This window comes from Anolis carolinensis, chromosome 1 (assembly GCF_035594765.1).
Source record: "Anolis carolinensis isolate JA03-04 chromosome 1, rAnoCar3.1.pri, whole genome shotgun sequence".
Taxonomy (NCBI): domain Eukaryota; kingdom Metazoa; phylum Chordata; class Lepidosauria; order Squamata; family Dactyloidae; genus Anolis; species Anolis carolinensis.
The window spans coordinates 283357591-283376291 of NC_085841.1; the positions used below are offsets into that span (position 1 = coordinate 283357591).

The following is an 18701-nucleotide window of genomic DNA, read 5'->3' on the forward strand; positions in this document are numbered from 1 at the left end:
CCTAGCCTCTGTTTAAAAACCTCCAGAGAAAGAGACGCTACCGAGACAGCATATTTTATGGCAAAACAGCTCTTACCATCAAGAAGTTCTTCCTAATGTTTTGGTGGAATCTCTTTTTCTGCAATTTGAATCCATCGCTTCATGTCAAAATCTCTAGAGCAGCAGAAAACATTCTTGCTCCATCTTCAATTTGTCATCTTTTCAAAGACTTAAATTTGGCTATCATATCACGTCTTAACTTCCTCTTCTCCAAGCTAATCTTTCAAATAACAGCCACATAAAGTCTCAAGTAACTGAGTTTTTGACTATCAATTAGGCAGATATACCTCATTTGAGTAAGTCGATTGATCCCTGAGTGTTGTTTCTCTAACAGAAAATTTGGTACCAGAGGCAGAAGTGACATGGAAACAATAAGGGTACATGCCATAGCTTATTTCTTCACATTATTCTAGACTCTCTTGTTTGCACTGGACCAAATAAGAAGGTCATCTATTAAATGCTAGCAGGAGTTGTTTTGAGTACATATTTTAAGATGGCTAATCTTATTATACAGTAGAAATGGAAATTAATTGGCCCTTACGTATATAGGAGTTCTAAATGACAAGAGAAGGGGATAATTTAATGATTTTTCATAAGATGAAAGAAGATTAGAAAGCCACTGGAATAAGCTATTTTATCTGCCTTCCATGGGATCTTTTGACTTTTTCAACTCTTCTAGCTGGAGGATATCTGGCCCTCCAGATATTATTAGACTCTTGACTCCCATCATTACTTACCATTGGCTATGGTGGCTAGGATTAACAACATCTAGGTAGGGCACATATTCCCTGCCTCTATCCCATTCCCTTCTGTGCTTAACCCCTTCACTGTGTGATGTGTATTGTAAATCAGCCATTATTACAATGGCTTCTTTCTCTAGCATTCCCGCTCAGCTGCTTTTAATTATGGTTCTATCAGTAACAGGAAAGTTATGCATTGATAAATTATTGTTTTAGTCCCCCATTTCCTTCCCTCCCATACTGCTGCTGTTGAAATTTATTTGCCTCAAACCACATTGTAAAATTATCAGAGGCCTGATCTACTATGTTGTATATAAGTAATAACAAGTAGACCTTGGAGACGGCAGCTCCTGTCTCACTCTACAAACAATGGGAAGAATGAAAAATATTATTTACATGTTTTGTGTTTGATGTTAATTTACTATTGCTTTAGATATTATGTATCTTTAGGCTTCTCTCTTCCCAGAGGATGTCAGCATATATGTTCTCCACTTCCATTTTATAAAGTAGTAGTTGGGTATGAAGAACCCTGTGTTGAGGGGGAAGTGTCATAAAGATTTGGAATATAAATGTAGTAGATACTAAGCAAACATGTTCAAGCTTACCGAGTAAGAGTCATCACTAAATAAAGTTTTGGAACTGATAGAGGTAATAAGATAATCAATATATGACTTTAGGTTTGAACATTTTCCATGTCCAAGATAAAGGCACCAGCAATGTTATTGCTGAATCTATTATGAGTTTTAGATGGCTCCTTTGGAAGAGCTATCCAATGTGGTGAATCTATTTTAAAGATAGGCTTTGAAACTTATACTAGAATCATATTAGAACTTATACTAGAATCTAGACTGGATTCACTAACCGCTGGCATCAGAGCACACTTACAGCCTCTACTAGATAGAGAAATAACTCTTCTAATGCAGGGTGTGAGACAAAGTAGGATGCTCTCCCACACACTGGATTTTTAATGTTTAAACTATGGTCAGCCATGTCTACAGATTCAACTATCCACAGTTTGAAAATGTTCCCCTAAAAATTACAAAAGACAAACACTATTTCAGTATGTCATTATTTGTAATAGGACTTGAGCATCCATGGATTTTTTTTTTATCCACAAGGGGTCCTGGAACCAACCCATCACATACCAAGAGACCACTTTACATGTATTTCCATGGTCTTGGGCCTTGGGTGGTTTATGTCAGGATGCAGCAGTCTTTGAAGTGAAGTTTTCCCAGGGAGGTGTTATGACTTCCATTGGGGATTAGGAGCAATCCCTAGGCAAAAAGGCTGTTTAAGTCCCCCACTGGTTCAGTTTTTCTGGGTTTAACAATCTCTCCTACTTCTTCCCTTATATTTTCCCTCCCCTCAGCTCCACTGAAGTAGAAATGCATAGATGAAGTTTAGGGGTCTGCAGTTGCACATCAGAGACATCTTCTAGAGAACAGATGTCCAAAAAGGTTTTGATTGGGGCAGGATCCTTCTAACTTCTTCCATCAACCGTCAGTGATGACATCAGGCTGATAGGGTCTAAATATGGGCCAGGAACCATGTGTAATTTCTAACCCCTTTTTATTTTGTTTTATGATACCTTGCTCTATCACACCAGAAAACCTAGATTCTAAAAATGTGCTGCCAAAAGTTGGCAGCAGACTATTAAATAAAATAATATAGTGTAACTGACTAACATAGTCAATTATCTTGTCAATTGTCAGTCTAACGGCAAACTGCACAGTGCAATTGAAAAAGTGCATTAAATTACTTTACTTTTTACTTGTTGAGTGAAAGCCTCTCTTTTGAAAACCTTGCAAAGCATTTCCCCTATCATTTGGAACAGGAAGCTTTTAATTTGCTGCTTATGCTGGCACTGCTGCTGTCTGTGATGTTCTATTGTAGTAAGTTAATCTAAAGTTCATGGTTTCCCAGGTTACTTTAAAATTAAATAGTATTTCCTAAAGAATTAAAATCTCTGTAAATCATTATAGCGTAAATTAAATGAATTGACATCAAATTTCAAGTAATTATTATGAATACAGTAATATTTAGTGTACTGAGAATGAATTAATCTATTCAAATAATAGTGAATTAATTCTTAGTGATTTGTATGTGGATTTTCTCCTGGTGCTGAAAATCTAATTATAATAAAATGAATGTATGTTTATCTTTACCCAATTTATTTCTATTATGTCATTTTTAACAATCAAAACATTCTATGGTTGTACTATTCTGTTCAAGCATATGTCGCTCAAGCAGTCAGCCACCTGGAAATATAGGGTGTTTCAAAAAGATGGAACCAATTTCAAAGCAGTATATTTCACATTTACTGCTCCTCATCTAGTAGTAGTTGCCCACCAGTTCCAAACAGCAACAATTACATTGCAATCAAAGCGTAAATTAGGATTGCATTTCACTGTTGTGATGAGGCCTTGACTTAGCTAATTCTTAGTTTGGTTTCTGTCCCTTGCCCCATGTCCCTAGACCCTGCCACCCAAATCTCTACCCCTGAGTATTCCTGGCTGGGCAATGCAGTCTGATCTCTGTGTAAGTGTTTACTCGGGTTATCTTCTTTTTTATGATGACTCCCTTAGCTACCACTTTCAGAACATATAGGGGCCTGTTGATTTCAGTAGGGTTTGCCATTTCTTATCTTGTTAGTTCAGACATTGAATAATACAGTCAAGCCTTTACATTTACTTTGGTTAAAGACACACAGTCGGGCCATTGTGAAAGTAGAGAAAAAACAAATGTAAACCTGCTGTTTTTTATCCTGAGAGAATGCATCTCCAGGAATCTGCAGGTCCTCCAGTATAACTCTTCTGCCAGAAGCTGAGGACCCAAAAAGTTTCCTCCCTACTAATATCTAGATCAAATGTGTCAAACTCAAGGCCCATGGGATGAATCCAGCCCTCCGTGTCATTTTATGTGGTCCTCCAGATGCTGGACTACAACTTCTGCATTCCTCCACATTAGACATAATGCTGATGGGAGTTGTGATACAGTAACATTAAGAAGGCTGCAGTTTGTTCTGTTTAGTCAGGATAGTGGGTTCTCAATTCAGATACAATGCTTGTGGATAGGATGTCTTTAAATGTCCTTTAACTTCTCCCCAACCTCAGGGCCACAACTGGTATTGGGTTGCAATTATCACCAGTTTGCATGGCGAAAAGTTGTCTTTCAATAATATCTGGAAACTCAAACTGAATAACTGAAGAGCATTAACCACTATGTAACAGAATTATAGTTGGCCCTCCATGGATCCACAGAAGGCAACAATAAGGCTGGTGTGAGCCTCAATGAAAATTGATTTGACACCCCTGCTATGGATCATCTAGTACAACTCTATGGTTGATTTCCAGCAGAAATTCCTAGAGAGAACATATTAATCAAATCTGAAGATAATCAAAACTGTTAAAGTTAAATCTGCAAATGTGGAAAGGTGACTCTTTTTACTAACCTTCCCATTGTAATAATGATGCATATGATTTCCCAAAGAAATAGGTGTTCCTTTGACAGATTCTTCTTCCTCTTCCAAAGAAACCCTATAGGGAATTACTGGCACAGTCTTCTTCTAAGACCAGAATGAATTTAAGAAGTTAGCTATATTCTGTCAGTGTCAGCAACACTTTCACATCTATAGTGAGCTTAGACTTGACTTAATCTGATGTAAAGTTTCTTCATCTATGCTTCCTTGTTCAATTGAAAAGCTTGGAAAAAGCAGAGTTTATCATTTTAAAGCAAGAATGTTGCCCTCCAGATGTTGGCAGGCTGCCACTTACATAACTTACAACATTGTAGGGCTGATACTATAGAGGAATTCTGGGAATTACAATCCAGAAACCTCTGGAGGATTGCACTCCAGAAAAGATAAGTAGTTAAAATTATTTTGCAAACCACAAAAGATAATACAGCAGACCCTCACTGAATTGAAACACAAGAAACCAGAACTCTCAAGCAATTGGCAAAAAATTGAAGAAATACTTCATTCACAAAGTTGTTTTTATAATACAATAAAACTGTGTTACATTTAATTTAGTTTGCCTTTATTTTCCTTAATTTGCTTTTATTGTCCATACAGAGTTGATGGTATGGTGTAGTATGGAGTATAGATTAGAAGTCTATATATAGTTAATATACCATTGACTGGAAATCGTATTATACTCTGGCACTGTTGGTTCTGTTTATTTTACTGGCCACATAATAATTTTAATAAATATTAAATGAATTTTAATTATGGTTTATATAAATGTATGTTTATGTTTTTATGTTAGATGTAAGTTAATTGACAAGTTATGTTACCATTTTTTTATTGTATAATATAATTTTTTCTTAGATGTTGGTTTATATTGGGATCTGGTTGGTTCATTATTTGTATTTGTATTTATGAATGTTGAATGTTTTCCAATTTTTGTTGGAATCCGCTGAGTCCCCTCGGGGAGATAAGGCAGAATACAAATAAGGATTATTATTATTATTATTATTATTATTCATGTTAATATTATTAATATTATCAAATTCTGCCGGATTGTGAGCCGCCCTGAGTCCCGTCGGGTGAGAAGGGCGGGATAGAAATGATGGAAATAAATAAATAAAATATTATTATGGTATTAGTTGGGCCCATTTTTAATCGTATCCTTCAAGCAACATTTATCCAGCACCAATCAATCTCCAACTACATGTAGTCAACAGAGAGTCTGTTGTAGTTACCATTGAGGGACAAGGTCACTGTTCTCAGAATCAAACTTGAAGGAGGTGTGACTGTAAGACTGCTTCTCATAATAGAGCCAGAATTGTGAGTGATTATATAATCATGTGTCAGTGTAAACATGTATTCTAGCTTCTCTCACAGCTACCTTTGCAGTTTTGCAGATGTTTTCAACTTCAAATAACCAAAGCTTAGCACAATTAATGAAGCAGGCTTCCCTCTCTTAGGTACACCATTGGCTCCTTCATCAGACAAAATCAAGTCACATCTACAACACAAGGTGGAAAATGAAGTGCCTCTTAACAAAAGAATAAGGCGGAAACTAATAGAGTCTCCCCTGGTAGCACCAAGTCTGAACCGTTGCAGTCAGTTGAGCCCTAATCACTTGGGGGATTCTGTCAGCAAAGCATTCCATCCCATTCTGCATACACCAGAGGCCTGCCAGAAGCCCGTGAAGAGTTTGTGTTCAGAAACTGTGGTAAAGTCTGACTTGCTTTCAGCAAGCCCTCAAGGGACAAACAGCTGTAGTACACAAGCAGAAGAACGACTAAAGCAAGACAGTCTTGGGGATATTGAGCATCACATGAGTTGCGAGACCCACTTAAATACAACAGTTATTCTTCATGAAAATAATCCTGATGGTACAGATCACCTTTCAGATGCAGACAGTAACAACTCACAGCCAAGTAATGGTAGCAGTGTTTTGCAAAGGTATTTCTTTCTCTTTTTCCTTCTCCATTTTCATTCCAGCTGTAAACTTTTGCTTTGGTACTGCTGCTTTTTAGAAAAAAAACTGTTGTCATTGCCTTAGTTCACATCTTGATGTGTGATGAAAACTTCATGATGATCAGGCCTATGAAGTGCCCTTCCCCAAGTGAGCACCCTCTGTATGTATTGGAGCACAACTCCTACCCGTGATTAGCATGTCTATTTGCTAGGGTCTTGGAAGTTGTAGTCCAGCACACATAGAAAGCACTAGATGGGTATAAAGGCTGATGTAATAAATTGTGTAGCCTTATTGAAGAGATGTTGCCTCGTCTGCATTTTTTCACCTTTTTGAGCTGCAGTTCATGATTCTAAACACGGAGGGTAGGGAAGAAGCAAACATTTAGTAAAGACATTAAATAGTAATTATGTCCCCCTATAATAAAATGAAATAAATGGGTCGTGGTGATGTAACGGGTTAAACTGCTGAACTTGCTGACCAGAAGGTTGGCAGTTCAAATCCATGGGACAGGATGAGCTCCCACTGTTAGCACCAGCTTCTGCCATCCTAGCAGTTGGAAAACATGTGAGTAGATCAATAGGTACTACCTTGGCAGGAAGGTAAACTGCGCTTCATGCAGTCATGCCAGCCACATGACCTAGGAGGTGTCTATGGATAATGCAAGCTCTTCGGCTTAGAAATGGAAATTAGCACCACCCCTCAGAGCCGGAGCTGAGCACCACCCCTCAAGAGCCAGAAATGGAAGCTTTTACCTTATCTGTATTCTTAGGCATTGAATGTTTGCTTTGTGTTATTTATGCTAGAATCCTCCCTTGAGTTCCCCTCGGGGAGATAGGGCGGAATACAAATAAAGAAATTTTGTGGGGATTTTTGGGTTGGGCTGTGTAATCTTTTAGTGAAACATAATGTTTTACTAATTATACTAAATCTGTTTTTTCTCCTTTTGAAATTGAACTGCTAAATAGTTCATAGAGTGTGAAGAAAGTTGAAGAAGCTATTGTTGTCATACCTTAACAAAAGAAAGATAAACTATTGATAAGATATATCAGGTTTGGGACCTAAAATAATGTTATTTGAGATGTAGTCATTTTGTTAATTATAAAGGAAGTATTCTCTTTACATTATTATAAATATTCCAATAAAATAATTTCCACAAAAGGCTTTGGATTTGCTTATATATAACTTTTAACCCAGTAAAATTAGTTCAAATAAATTTAGCAAAGACAAGATGGTAGTCATCACCACTAGCTTAAATTATGTTAAAGAATCAGATACATTCATGGTAAATATGTCTTTCAGTGGCTGGCTAAATGGAATGTCTATAGATCCATCAACAATGTCATTTGGACATGTTTTGGGCAGAAGCAGAAATAGGAGTCCAGTGGCTTCTTGCAAGTAGTTGTGTGGCTGAAATAGGATAGGAAACTAAGACAAACTTTTAGTGAACAAACTGCAGTCCCCAAGGGCTTTTTTTATGGTATTCAGGGCCTTGAGGCCACAAAACAACCTCTTGAAGGTGTGGAGGGTGTTTCTGCCATATTTGGAACCCGCAGATCCTCCAGTGGTTATAACAAATTCAAAACAATCCCCCTCTTCCCAAAAATGCTCTCTGGGCACCTAGGAAGGCACAGCAATATGTTCCTCTATCTCCTAGAAAGTGTTTGAGAGATAAAATTATTTGTTGGCAGGAGCAGTTGTTGTGAGGGATGTGGCTCTTCAAGGTCTCCTAGGGGCAATATGTCCCTCCAACATTCTGCAGTTGCTTACCTCTGGTCTAACAGGACTTTTCAGCAGCACATATTCCCCCATTCTTGACAGCATTGTATGTAATTTGAGATTTTGTAGATACTTGGCCAATATTTCTCAGTAGATCCTCATTGTTTTTGCTGCTCCTCCTGAATCCAGTCAGTCTGCATGGCTACCCAGGAAGGATGGTAGTAAAATGAACAAAGTATTGCCTTCATTTAAAAAAAATTCTGGTGCTGCTTCTTCTGTGTTTCAGTGATGGATTGATTGATTCCTTTGTTCATTCCAGACTTGGCCAGACTTCATTGTTAAATAGACAGCCAGGCACCATACATGAGAGGCCATCTTATATGGCAATGACATCTGCTGCAGAGAGAAAAAGGAAATTAGGGTATGTAATATTGCAAAGTAGTATGTTAAGTTTCATCTATTTTTATTAATTTAATCAATGTAATTCTGCACATCAAATCTGAAACAATCCAATAATTATGATTACATTTTTGCTTTTCCTGAGGGTAAAAAAGAATATAAAATGCAGACCTCATAAAGAAATTTAGTAGTGGTGCTTTCTGTAGCGAATGTGTTACAGATTGTGTGTCTCTTCTATTTTCAAATATTGACTGTGGTAGTGTAATACAAATGAGCAGGAGCAAGTCTTGTGGTACCACAATATCTTAAACACATTCAATCTCATTTGATTTTAGATGCTAAACAGGGTTGGGACAGATTAATACTTAGATGGAGGATTACCAGGGAACACATGGGATATCCAGGTAGGCCTGGGAACGAATCCTGCCTGAATCTCTAGAAAGCAACTTCCAGTGTGAGCTAAATTGTATTACTACTGTCAATACTGAGCTAAATAGTATTATATAAAGTAGATTTCTGTATTTTACTTAATTACACATTGTATTGTTTGAACTCAGAATTGTATGTAGTTCACGTCAACTATGGTTAGTTAAACATGCCCAATTAAGGAACTGATTTAACAGATTATTGGTGTATCTAGACAACACAGCAAACCACAGGAAAGTCAATGTTCAAGTATACCCTTCTAAGCACCACCACAACTGCATAGCAGGGGAAGAGTAGCAAATGAGTCCAAACCTTGCTGCACAGTGTTCCTGCTGGTTCACATGGCACTAAATTGATTTTGCACGAGCATTAACATTGTGTTGTGGTGAATTGAGATGAAGCATAGTGGTTTAAAACTGTTTTGATATACACTTTGTTCAAACTTCTTTTCTCAGTTCCACATTAGGCACTGAGTTAAAAACCCAGCAAGGTCCAATGGCTGCCAAACGTATTAAACAAGATGTTGTGTTGAGTAAAAAACCTCTAAGAGTACCCATAGGTACAGGTAAGTCTCCATTCTACAATTTTTAGTAGTCATTTATAAATTTAAACAAGAGGTATAGGATTACAGGCTGAACTTTTCAGTTTGTTCACGCTCTATAATTATTTGCTATGTTAATTCACACGGTCAGGCTGACTGAAATATAGCCACCCAGTTTGGAAAATGAATAGTTTGCTTCTTGAGAACATTTTAGTCAGTTCTCTTGTTTACTATAAAATATGTAGAGGGACACATTGAGTACAAAAGAAGCATATGTTTGTCAGCATATATGGAATCCTGAGGCCAATGAAAATTTAACCCATTGGACAGCAGACAATAAATCATAATAGAATTCTCTGCTTGCTCTAATGCAGATTTGAGTAGCAGGTTGCTGAAAAAAAACAAGAGGTCTTGGCAAAGAGACATTGATATATATATCCCAACAGATTTTAGAAGCTTCTTAAGTGTGTAGGGTAGTACTGTTGGGCCTTCAAGAATCTAATTGCATAATAGAAAGGGTGGGGAGTCATTAAGCTGGGAAATAAAAAGGCAGATTCTATATTAGAGATCATTTGGGAAAGAGGTCAGAAATAAAATTACCAATACCATACACTTAACTGACTTTTTAGTGAAAGAATACTGGGAACATGTACAATTGTGGTTGTTATCACAAAGAATATCTAAGAAAGTCTATAAAAGAGTTCAACCAAAATAATCAGGGTTTCTCTATTTAGAAAGAATACAACGCTAAGAGGTACTTGGTGTAAGGGGAAAAGATGTGTGATAAAACATGTTTTATGTTCTGCATGTTGTGGAACAATTGGATATAGAAAAAAAATTTCTCCCTCTCTTATAATATAAAAAAATCAGGAGTCATCTGCCAAAGCTAAATGATTGGAAATGCAGGTCTGATAAAAGGAAGTACTCCTTCATACAAGATATAATTAACCTGAATAATTCACTGCCCTGGAATATAGTAATGTCCACCAATTTAGTTGGCTGTAATGGGACACTCAATAAATTCATGGGGTTGGCAATGACTATTAGATATTATGGCACTATATTACATCCAAGTTGAGAAACATTGTGCCTTTGAATCCCAATTACAAGGTAACAGCAGTAGTGAAAAATACTGTTCTGTTTGTGGGCTTTCTGGATGCATCTGGTTCTCTACTGGAGAGAGAAAGAATGCAACATTGAAAAGGATTTAAGTCTAATTCAGGCTCTTGCATAGTCTTCCTATGAAATCCTTGTAAATAGGTTTCACCATCTTCCAAGGCTGACCCTGTATACAGTATTATTGGAGCTTACATAATGATGGCAGCAGAGACATAGTTCTCTAAACTGCCATCCTCCCAGAAGAATTAGTGTTCCCCTTACATTGTTCATCTGGTGAAAATGTTGCATGTAGTGTCTACCCTCAATCTGCTTTATTAGTGTTCCATACAATACTGCTTTCATGTTAATTATTTGTACTAAATGTTGGGTAATAAAGGATACCAACATCAATTACTGTAATTGTATTGTTAAAGAATCGCTCAATTGAATGGCTAATGAAGATGCTGCAGCACACTAAACATGTTTAGAATCTCAAAAAGTTTAAATATTCTAAGACTCGTGCTTAAGCCGATCATCATAATTATGGTTGTAATGGTGGTTGCTGCTATTATTATTATTATTCCCCCCCCCCCCCCCCCAAAAAAAATCAGCAAAACTACACCCTATGAAAATTAAATACTAGAAACAAAATAGCTTTCATTTGTCAATGAAAGAACAGCAAGGAAAGAAGCATCCTTGCTTCCCTGGGTAGGGGAGTGCCACAGCTTGAAAACAGCTACCAAGATGGCCCTCTCCTGTGTTCTTACTAGATGTCCATGTGGAGTTGGTGGCATTGTGACAAGGGCTTCTCACTCAAGGATTTTAGGGGATGGTCACAGGCACGGCAACCTGTGGCTCTCCAGATGTTTTGGACATCATCTCCCTGAATTCCTGACCATTGAACAAGCTGGCATGGGCTTCTGGGAGTTGGAGGCCCAAACACCCGAAGGGCTGCAGATTGAAGAGACCGGTTGTACAAGAACATGCAGGAAAAAAAAAATAGTTTAGATTCTATAGACCACATGTTTCAAATACAAAGCCTGCTAGCCGAATCTGGCCTGCTACGTCAATTTATGTGGCTCATGAGACTTTCAAAGCCCGGGCAACATAGTTACATTTATACAGTCTTACAATTACAGATGGCCTCTTTGAAGGCAATCATAAGCCTGATGTGGCTCTCAGTAAAAATGAGTTTGATACCTCTGCTATGTGCCATAACCTGTAGTTTGAATTATTCTCAGAATCAGGCTATCAACTAGCAGAGCTGTTGCATCGAAATAGTTGTATGTTTCCTGCAGCCAGCTGCAGTTAACAATCTGCCTGAAGCTTTTTAATCCAACTGAACTTTTCAAAAGTAGTTCCACATAGAGTGTGTTACATTAATCCAAACAAGATAAACTGTACAGAGGCAGTAAAGAGTCACTGTGGGCAACCAGAGAACATTTCTACCTAATCCTTGAAATCATAGCCCTATTTGCATAAAATGAGTGTTTAATTATTGTTCTAACATGACATCAAATAGATGGCTCTATGAAAGACACGTTTGATAGATCTGTACACCAGCTGCTTATGCTTTCATGTATGAGACATGTACCCCATTAAGTAGCATGGGTTCCAAAGTCAAACCTCCCCAGCAAGCTGATCCCAGCTTTCTTCTTAATTGTAATATCTTCACCAGAAAGAATTTACCCTGCTTGATAGAAGGCTGGGCCTTTAAAGGGAGGAGAATACATGAACAGAATCTTCCCAAGGTTATTGTGTATGTGGTTCAAGAACTTTAAAGTTTGGTACAAATCTTTGTGATATGATAATAGAGGAATACAGTGTGGTTGACACTTCATGGCATGAGTCATTATTTGGACATGCATGAAGCTGACACTCATTACAGATTCTTCATGTTCATACTGAGGAAGAGTCAGTGGAAGGAATATAGGAAATTGTGTTCTATCAAGTCAGACTATTGATCCAACTTAACCCAAAATGATGAATACTGATTGGCAGCAGCTCTTCAGCAGGATTAGCCAAAGCTTATTTGGAGATATTGGGAATTAAACCTGGGACTTTCTGCATGCAAAACATGGGTTGTACTGCTGAGCCATGACCTGCTCAGTGTAGAAAACCCTTTAAGCTGGCAAGAGAATTAGCATAACAAATATTAGTGGCAATGGAGAGCAGATTTCTGTATAAACCAGGATGAAAGGTTTTGTGAATTACAGAAGATTTTTGTGACAAGTCAATACATTTTTAACAAATAGCCATTGCCTGAGATTCTATTTTTTTAAATGCTTATTAGTCATTCATAGCTCTCTGTGCAGCATACAAAGTAAAAGATTTAGGAATCTAATAAATAAGTAAGTAAAAAACGCCATGATAGGCCAAAGAGACTGTCTTCAGTCACCACCCACCATATTTTAAATGGAGATAAAACTTCAATGAGGCATTCAGACCAGGTTCTGGTGGAAACAGAAATTGTTCCAATCTTGTCATCAAGTGTTGTATATATTAGTACCATATTCTCATTAATATATATTGAGAAGCTGATTTAATTGAACTCACTAGGCTTTATTCCTTGGTTATGACATATAGAGTTGCAGCACAAAATTAATCCAAGGAATGGTGCTTGGAAGTAAACTAGTAGCTTTTCAAAAACATGCATGATATTTTCATACAGCCAATCTCTGTTAGCAATTTGTTCTGTTCTGTTGTTGTTGCTTTTCTTTTTTCTTTTTAAATTTAATTTTCATTATGCACTTTATATACAAAATCATAATACTGTACAATTACAAATCACTTTTTTACAATTCTTTGTTATCCCATCCACTCTTCCCCCCCCTTACAAGTCACAGATGTTTACAAACCCCTTCCCTACCAATCCTCTAACTAGTAAATTATTCTCTACTCTGTTATCAAGTTTTCTTAATAATAGAGATATCTATTGTGTGTGTTTGTGTTGACTGCAGTTTTCTGTTATCAAAGGCAGCCCCCACATACAGTCATCTGAAGTAATCTGAGATTTTACAGATAAACAGATATATCTAGTACTGTAAGAAAAAGAGTAACTTCTATCCTATTCAGCAGCTACAGCTTAATGGTAACTTTAAAAAAAAACAAGGAAAGAGTATTCTTGTTTATCAGCATGGTGATATCTCTATTTCTGTCATTTTTCTCTTTTTAACATGGCTATTCTTTGTTTCACAGGAGTTAGAACAAGAACCTGGAAGCAACACAATGCAATGAGAAGGCCTGTCAAAAGTCATTTCAAAGAAAATGTAACAATACATGTAAAGTCAGGAGGATCAAAAGCAGCATTTTGAAGAGCTCATTTCTGCAGAAATTAAAACTTACTTTTTACAGATTTTAATTTATTAACAAGCGTGAAGATGTGAACTTTCCACTTTTCTTTTTGCCCCTTTCCCCTTTATCAGGGATGGTGCTTCATGGTATAACATATTGCACTAGAATGCAACTTCACTAAGTATGTAAAATAAAACTACCCATTTTAATGTACAAATAGGATTTTTTAAAGCTCATGACGGGACTATGGCTTATTGTTCACTAGCTATTCATATATATGGAAACATTGCTAAACTTAACAAATATTTCATTAACCTCTGTCCCTTTCAATGTGTCACAGCAAAATAAATACCTTACAAGATTGATTGGATCAAAGGGTGGCATGCATTTGTTAGACTAGAATAGCTCTATTGAATCTGTAGAAATTATACATTGACTTACAATCTTCCCACTAATTCAAATTGGGGTTAAGGATTGGATTTTATCTCCAAAACTTGTGAGTTCCATTCTAGAAGTGGGCAGACATCCTTGTATTTCAGCATGTGTGAAAGTTTTTATACCTGTTTTCTGAATGCTTGTTGCTGGGGTTAGGAAAGAGTCAGGAATGTTCTGCACAGGTCTTCTTCCTTTTTTACAGATCTGTAAGCTGCCCTTGGAGGAGATAGGTCATACTCATGTTCTACTATGTTTTACTAAAATTTCTGTTCATTCTTCATTCCTTTTTCTGTTACCAAAAAACTAATCTGTTTCTCTTCATTTGGGGTCTCAAACAGTATACCGTATCTTTTTGTTCATTTTTGTTTTTCTTTTCTGCCGCACACAGCATGTGAATGATAAGCAACCTGATAGAAAATATGCCCATGTACTATTATTCTTTTTACAACCTCTTCTGTCTCTCTGTACATGTGTCTGTGCTTGTGCCTATGAGATAGATTAATGTTCTTAATTGTGAATAAAGTTTTATTAAATGTTAGCCACAGCTACTGCTTTTTTTCTGGCTCCCAGGGTTACAGTTCTTGCCTCCAGCATAGACGTACCAAGTTTTAGGTCAAACGAAGTAAGGTAAGATCTCTACCAAGTTGGTCAAGGGAATATCTGCTTTCTTCTCCCATTCATTTCTGTGTTAAGATAGCCTCAATCAGACTTGTTCCTGGTTAATTGTTAAAACTTTGTTCTGATTAATAAATCAGAACATTGTTACGTAGTCCTGAGTTATTCTTCAACAGGACAGGAAAGGCAAAAATGCTTAAAAGTGAAATGCTTAAGTGAAACCATTTATTTAAGTAGAACTTTTTCATCTGTTTGAGGCTTTAAATGGTCCAAAGAGATAGAGACATTTAACACCAGCAGTCAGTACACAACCCAGAAATAGACCTGGTCCTAATGTAGGTATCTGAGCAATACTAAAAATCTAAGCCATTCATGGTGACATCAAAAGCAACCCAGTAACCTGATTTTGAGGTTACAGTATTCAAAGGCAGCCCAATATAATATGCACTGAAGTAGTCTAGAGGATGTGGAAATGGATAGGAGGCTAGGCTACCTCTGTTCAGAAAGAGTTGTGGCTCATCAATCCATGAAAGGCAATCAAAGCCATGGAAATCACATTACACTCTGATGACAGGCCCCCACTAACACCTAGGATCAATAAGGCATCGCAAGATAATGTCCCTAGTACACAGCAAGGATCCACACTGGATACAGTCCCCTTTGGAGAGATAAAGCGGGGTATAAATAAATATAATACAATAATATTTATTTATTTATTTATTTACAGTATTTATATTCCGCCCTTCTCACCCCGAAGGGGACTCAGGGCGGATCAAAGTGTACACATATATGGCAAACATTCAATACCATATGAACAGAGAGACAGAGGCAATTTAACCTTCTCCAGCTTCCTGAGGGTATGCTCGATTCCGGCCACAGGGGGAGCAGCTGCTTCATCATCCACTGTGACGCCAAGTCCTTGGATACTTCCTCATTCAAAACGCTGCTGGACGATTTTTATAATGTCATAAATTAGTTAAATTAGCCTCCCCTCATAAGTGGTACCTAAATTTCCTATTTGATAGATGCAACTATCTTAGGTCAACAACGAGCAGGGCTATTTTTAAAAATTATTTTAGTGATCGGGTATTCACTCCAACACGGGCTAGCCTAGAACTCATGATACAGTCTATATCACTAATGAGGTCTAAGACATTTGACAGTCACATTCTACTGGCATAGGTCAGAAACTAAGAAGAGGCCTGGTTAATACTTGTATAGAGGACCACCAAAGAATATCAGGTATCTAGGCTATATTCAAAAGAAGACAGCGGTAAACCTGTTATGAGACTTCCTTGCCTAAGAAAATCCTTTTGGTCAAGAGGGGTCTTAAAGGCACTTTTTGTCAATGTATCCATTTTATCCTTAAAATAGAGTTTTTGATCCTTTCTGTAACCCTCTTTATTAATATTTATCCAGACAGTGCATAGCAAAATGAGATAAACCTTGCTTAAGTCAAGGGATTTGAGCTTCTGAATTCTTAAAGCAAAAAAATGGAGGGGAAGGCTTACTCACGAAAAACTATTCCATTCAGGCCTCTGAATAGAATGGCATCATCAAAAACTCCGTGTTTAAAGTGCTGAACATTAAAAACCAGGGCAAGATAATGAGATTATGCTCAGTATAATTAATTATGTGGCTATAGTTGTGGAGTCTTTTGATCACAAGAAGCAACATAAACACTGAGTATATCAAAAATCCAGACCAGTGATACCTTTACTGGGGCCAACTGCAAAGCATAAAAAACTGCAAAGCATTATGCAAACTCAAAGCTTCGTTGATTTCTTCATGAGGCAAAGGTGTTAAAAATCATACAGGAGAAAAAGTGAAGATGTTTGTCACAGACGGACATTTTATCTCAGATATTACTCAACACTTAAGATGATCTTGAGGAATGGTGGGTTTTTTTTCTTTTTGATTTTTTTTTTTTGCTTTGCGTCTGGCCCAATAAAAGTATTGCTGCTTATGTATTTCAGATTTTGCATTTTGCTGCGTGTTGAACATGGCTACCCCTACATTAAATAATCTATGCTGCACAATTATACCAGTTTCATCCCATTTTGTCATGGCTCCATCCTAGAGAATGCTGAGCTTTGCAGTTTAATGGGGAAATGATCTGGTAACAATCCAGCCCCCTCAACTGCATCTCATCAATCTTGCAGAGAATTTCAAGTACCTGTCCCCAAATTACAAATGCCATGACACTATAAGAGAATGCCATAGCACATATGGCAAGATCAAACCTTGTGCAGTATGGATAGTTTTTATCTTATCAGACCAGCTACTAAGACTCTCTGTGGTTAGAACAAGGCATTTGTTGTCTGACAATAACAAAGTCAGGGTTGTGTTATTGTGTTCCTAAGTCATTATTACTTATAGAAACCCTAAGGTGAATCTATTAAAGGGCTTTTTTTGGCAATAATTGTTCAAAAGGAGTTTACTTTCCTCTGAGCCTGAGAGTGTGATGTGTCCAAGGCAGAGCAGAGATTCAAATCCTAGTCTCCCAGCGCCCTAGGACCTCATCGGACAGACAAAATTGTACGTCCTAGGACACTAGGCCTTCGGTTGAGGCAAATAGTCCACCGGCTCCCATCATACGATGTATATCATCTTCTGTCAGGACTCTGTGCCTCAACTGAAGTCCAAATGTCGCAGGAGGCAGTGGTGGCAACACGGGATGCTTCCCATGTTGCGTTAGAAACAACGGAGGGAAGCCGAGCTGTGACGCTTCCCCCTGTGGAATGGGGTGAGTGTCAAGGCAGGCGATACAGGGTGACAGGTTCCCCATGCCCCCACTGGGCCGCGCTGGATTCACCACAGTCTAGTGAATCGGAGGGGGATGAATGTGATTAAGTCGGAAGTCAATCCAACATTCAAACTGTTACAGTATGCTGGCTCTGTAAGGTGTAATATGCCAAAACTGAACCATATTGTTTTAGTTTCCGATGCAATCCTTTAACAATGCCCCTGGCAGTAAGTACACAGTTCCATTTTAAAAGGTGGTCTTTTAAAAGCACCCCTCCAATCTCCTCCCTAAGATGGTTGAGATAGGACTGACCTTATATATCTCAGCTCTTGTCACAGTGGGTACTAAACAGGCAACAGAAACATATCTTGCATGACTAGTATATTAATATAATACAAAGCATCCCTCTTTTGTTTTTTGGTCAGTATCATTAGGAGAATGTATTGCAATGGGTCTGAGAAGCTGGCATGAGCTTTGTATGACTAAGCTCAGCAAGCTTTGGAGAAAGATTGTAAAGGGAAGGGAAAGAAAAGTAAATTGTGAAGGTGGAGTAGGAGGATAAGAATTCAAGGCTAATGTTCCAGGAATGCCATTGACAAAGAAAAGTAATGAAGCAAAATGAGGTAACAGGTTTAAAAAAAACATCAAGAACTAGCCTTGAGAACTATGGTGAACAAAGTCTCTCAAAGATGGAAATTACTTAATAGTGATTACTTTTTAAAAAATAAAAAAGGATTACTACAAATTCTCATATGTACGTCTAGAAAATTTAGTCCAAAAGTCAGTCCAAAATACTTATCCAGAGGTCAATGTAAGAATTGGCCCTTAACTGTTATTTAAAAAAGAAGTGTCCACTTCTCTAAGAACAGTGATGAAAGGCTGGAGCTTAGTTAATCCCAAGAGAAACTAAAAGAAGCACTGCTGTGGTTCAGCTTCTGGCCTTTTTGAATGCTGTCTCTGGTACTTCCCCTTAAAGAACCCTCGGAGAGTTGAATGATAAGCTAGACTCTTGATTTTTGCCACTGTACACAGAGAAGGAAATGATTCTTTGGATAAGAATGCCTACTGCGCGCTGACCTTTATCGACAAAACCATCCACTTCTCCAAGTAGAGTAGCAAAAGGCCTTTCTCAATGCCTGGGAAGGAAAAAGGCAATGGTGAATGGGGATCACTGCCTCCATGGGTTGATATTGGCCCTTTTCTCCTTTCCATGGAATGACGCTCAT

At 37.6% G+C, this 18701-nt stretch overlaps 1 protein-coding gene across 2 annotated transcripts in view; it reads left to right on the plus strand.

Annotated features, from left to right (window-relative positions):
* Positions 1-14652, plus strand: part of kif18a (kinesin family member 18A) — a 56012-nt gene extending 41360 nt beyond the window's left edge. The window contains exons 14-17 of one of the 2 annotated variants that reach the window (XR_001730739.2): positions 5706-6189; positions 8241-8342; positions 8656-8724; positions 9202-9312. Coding sequence is in view for 1 of the 2 variants with exons in the window: in XM_003225630.4 (XP_003225678.2) it covers positions 5706-6189; positions 8241-8342; positions 9202-9311; positions 13584-13699 (812 nt within the window). In the remaining variant the exon portion in view is untranslated. Of the gene's footprint in view, positions 1-5705; positions 6190-8240; positions 8343-8655; positions 8725-9201; positions 9313-13583 lie in introns of those variants that run through there. The other variant, XM_003225630.4, reaches the window with a different exon arrangement.
* Positions 14653-18701: the final 4049 nt, after the last annotated feature.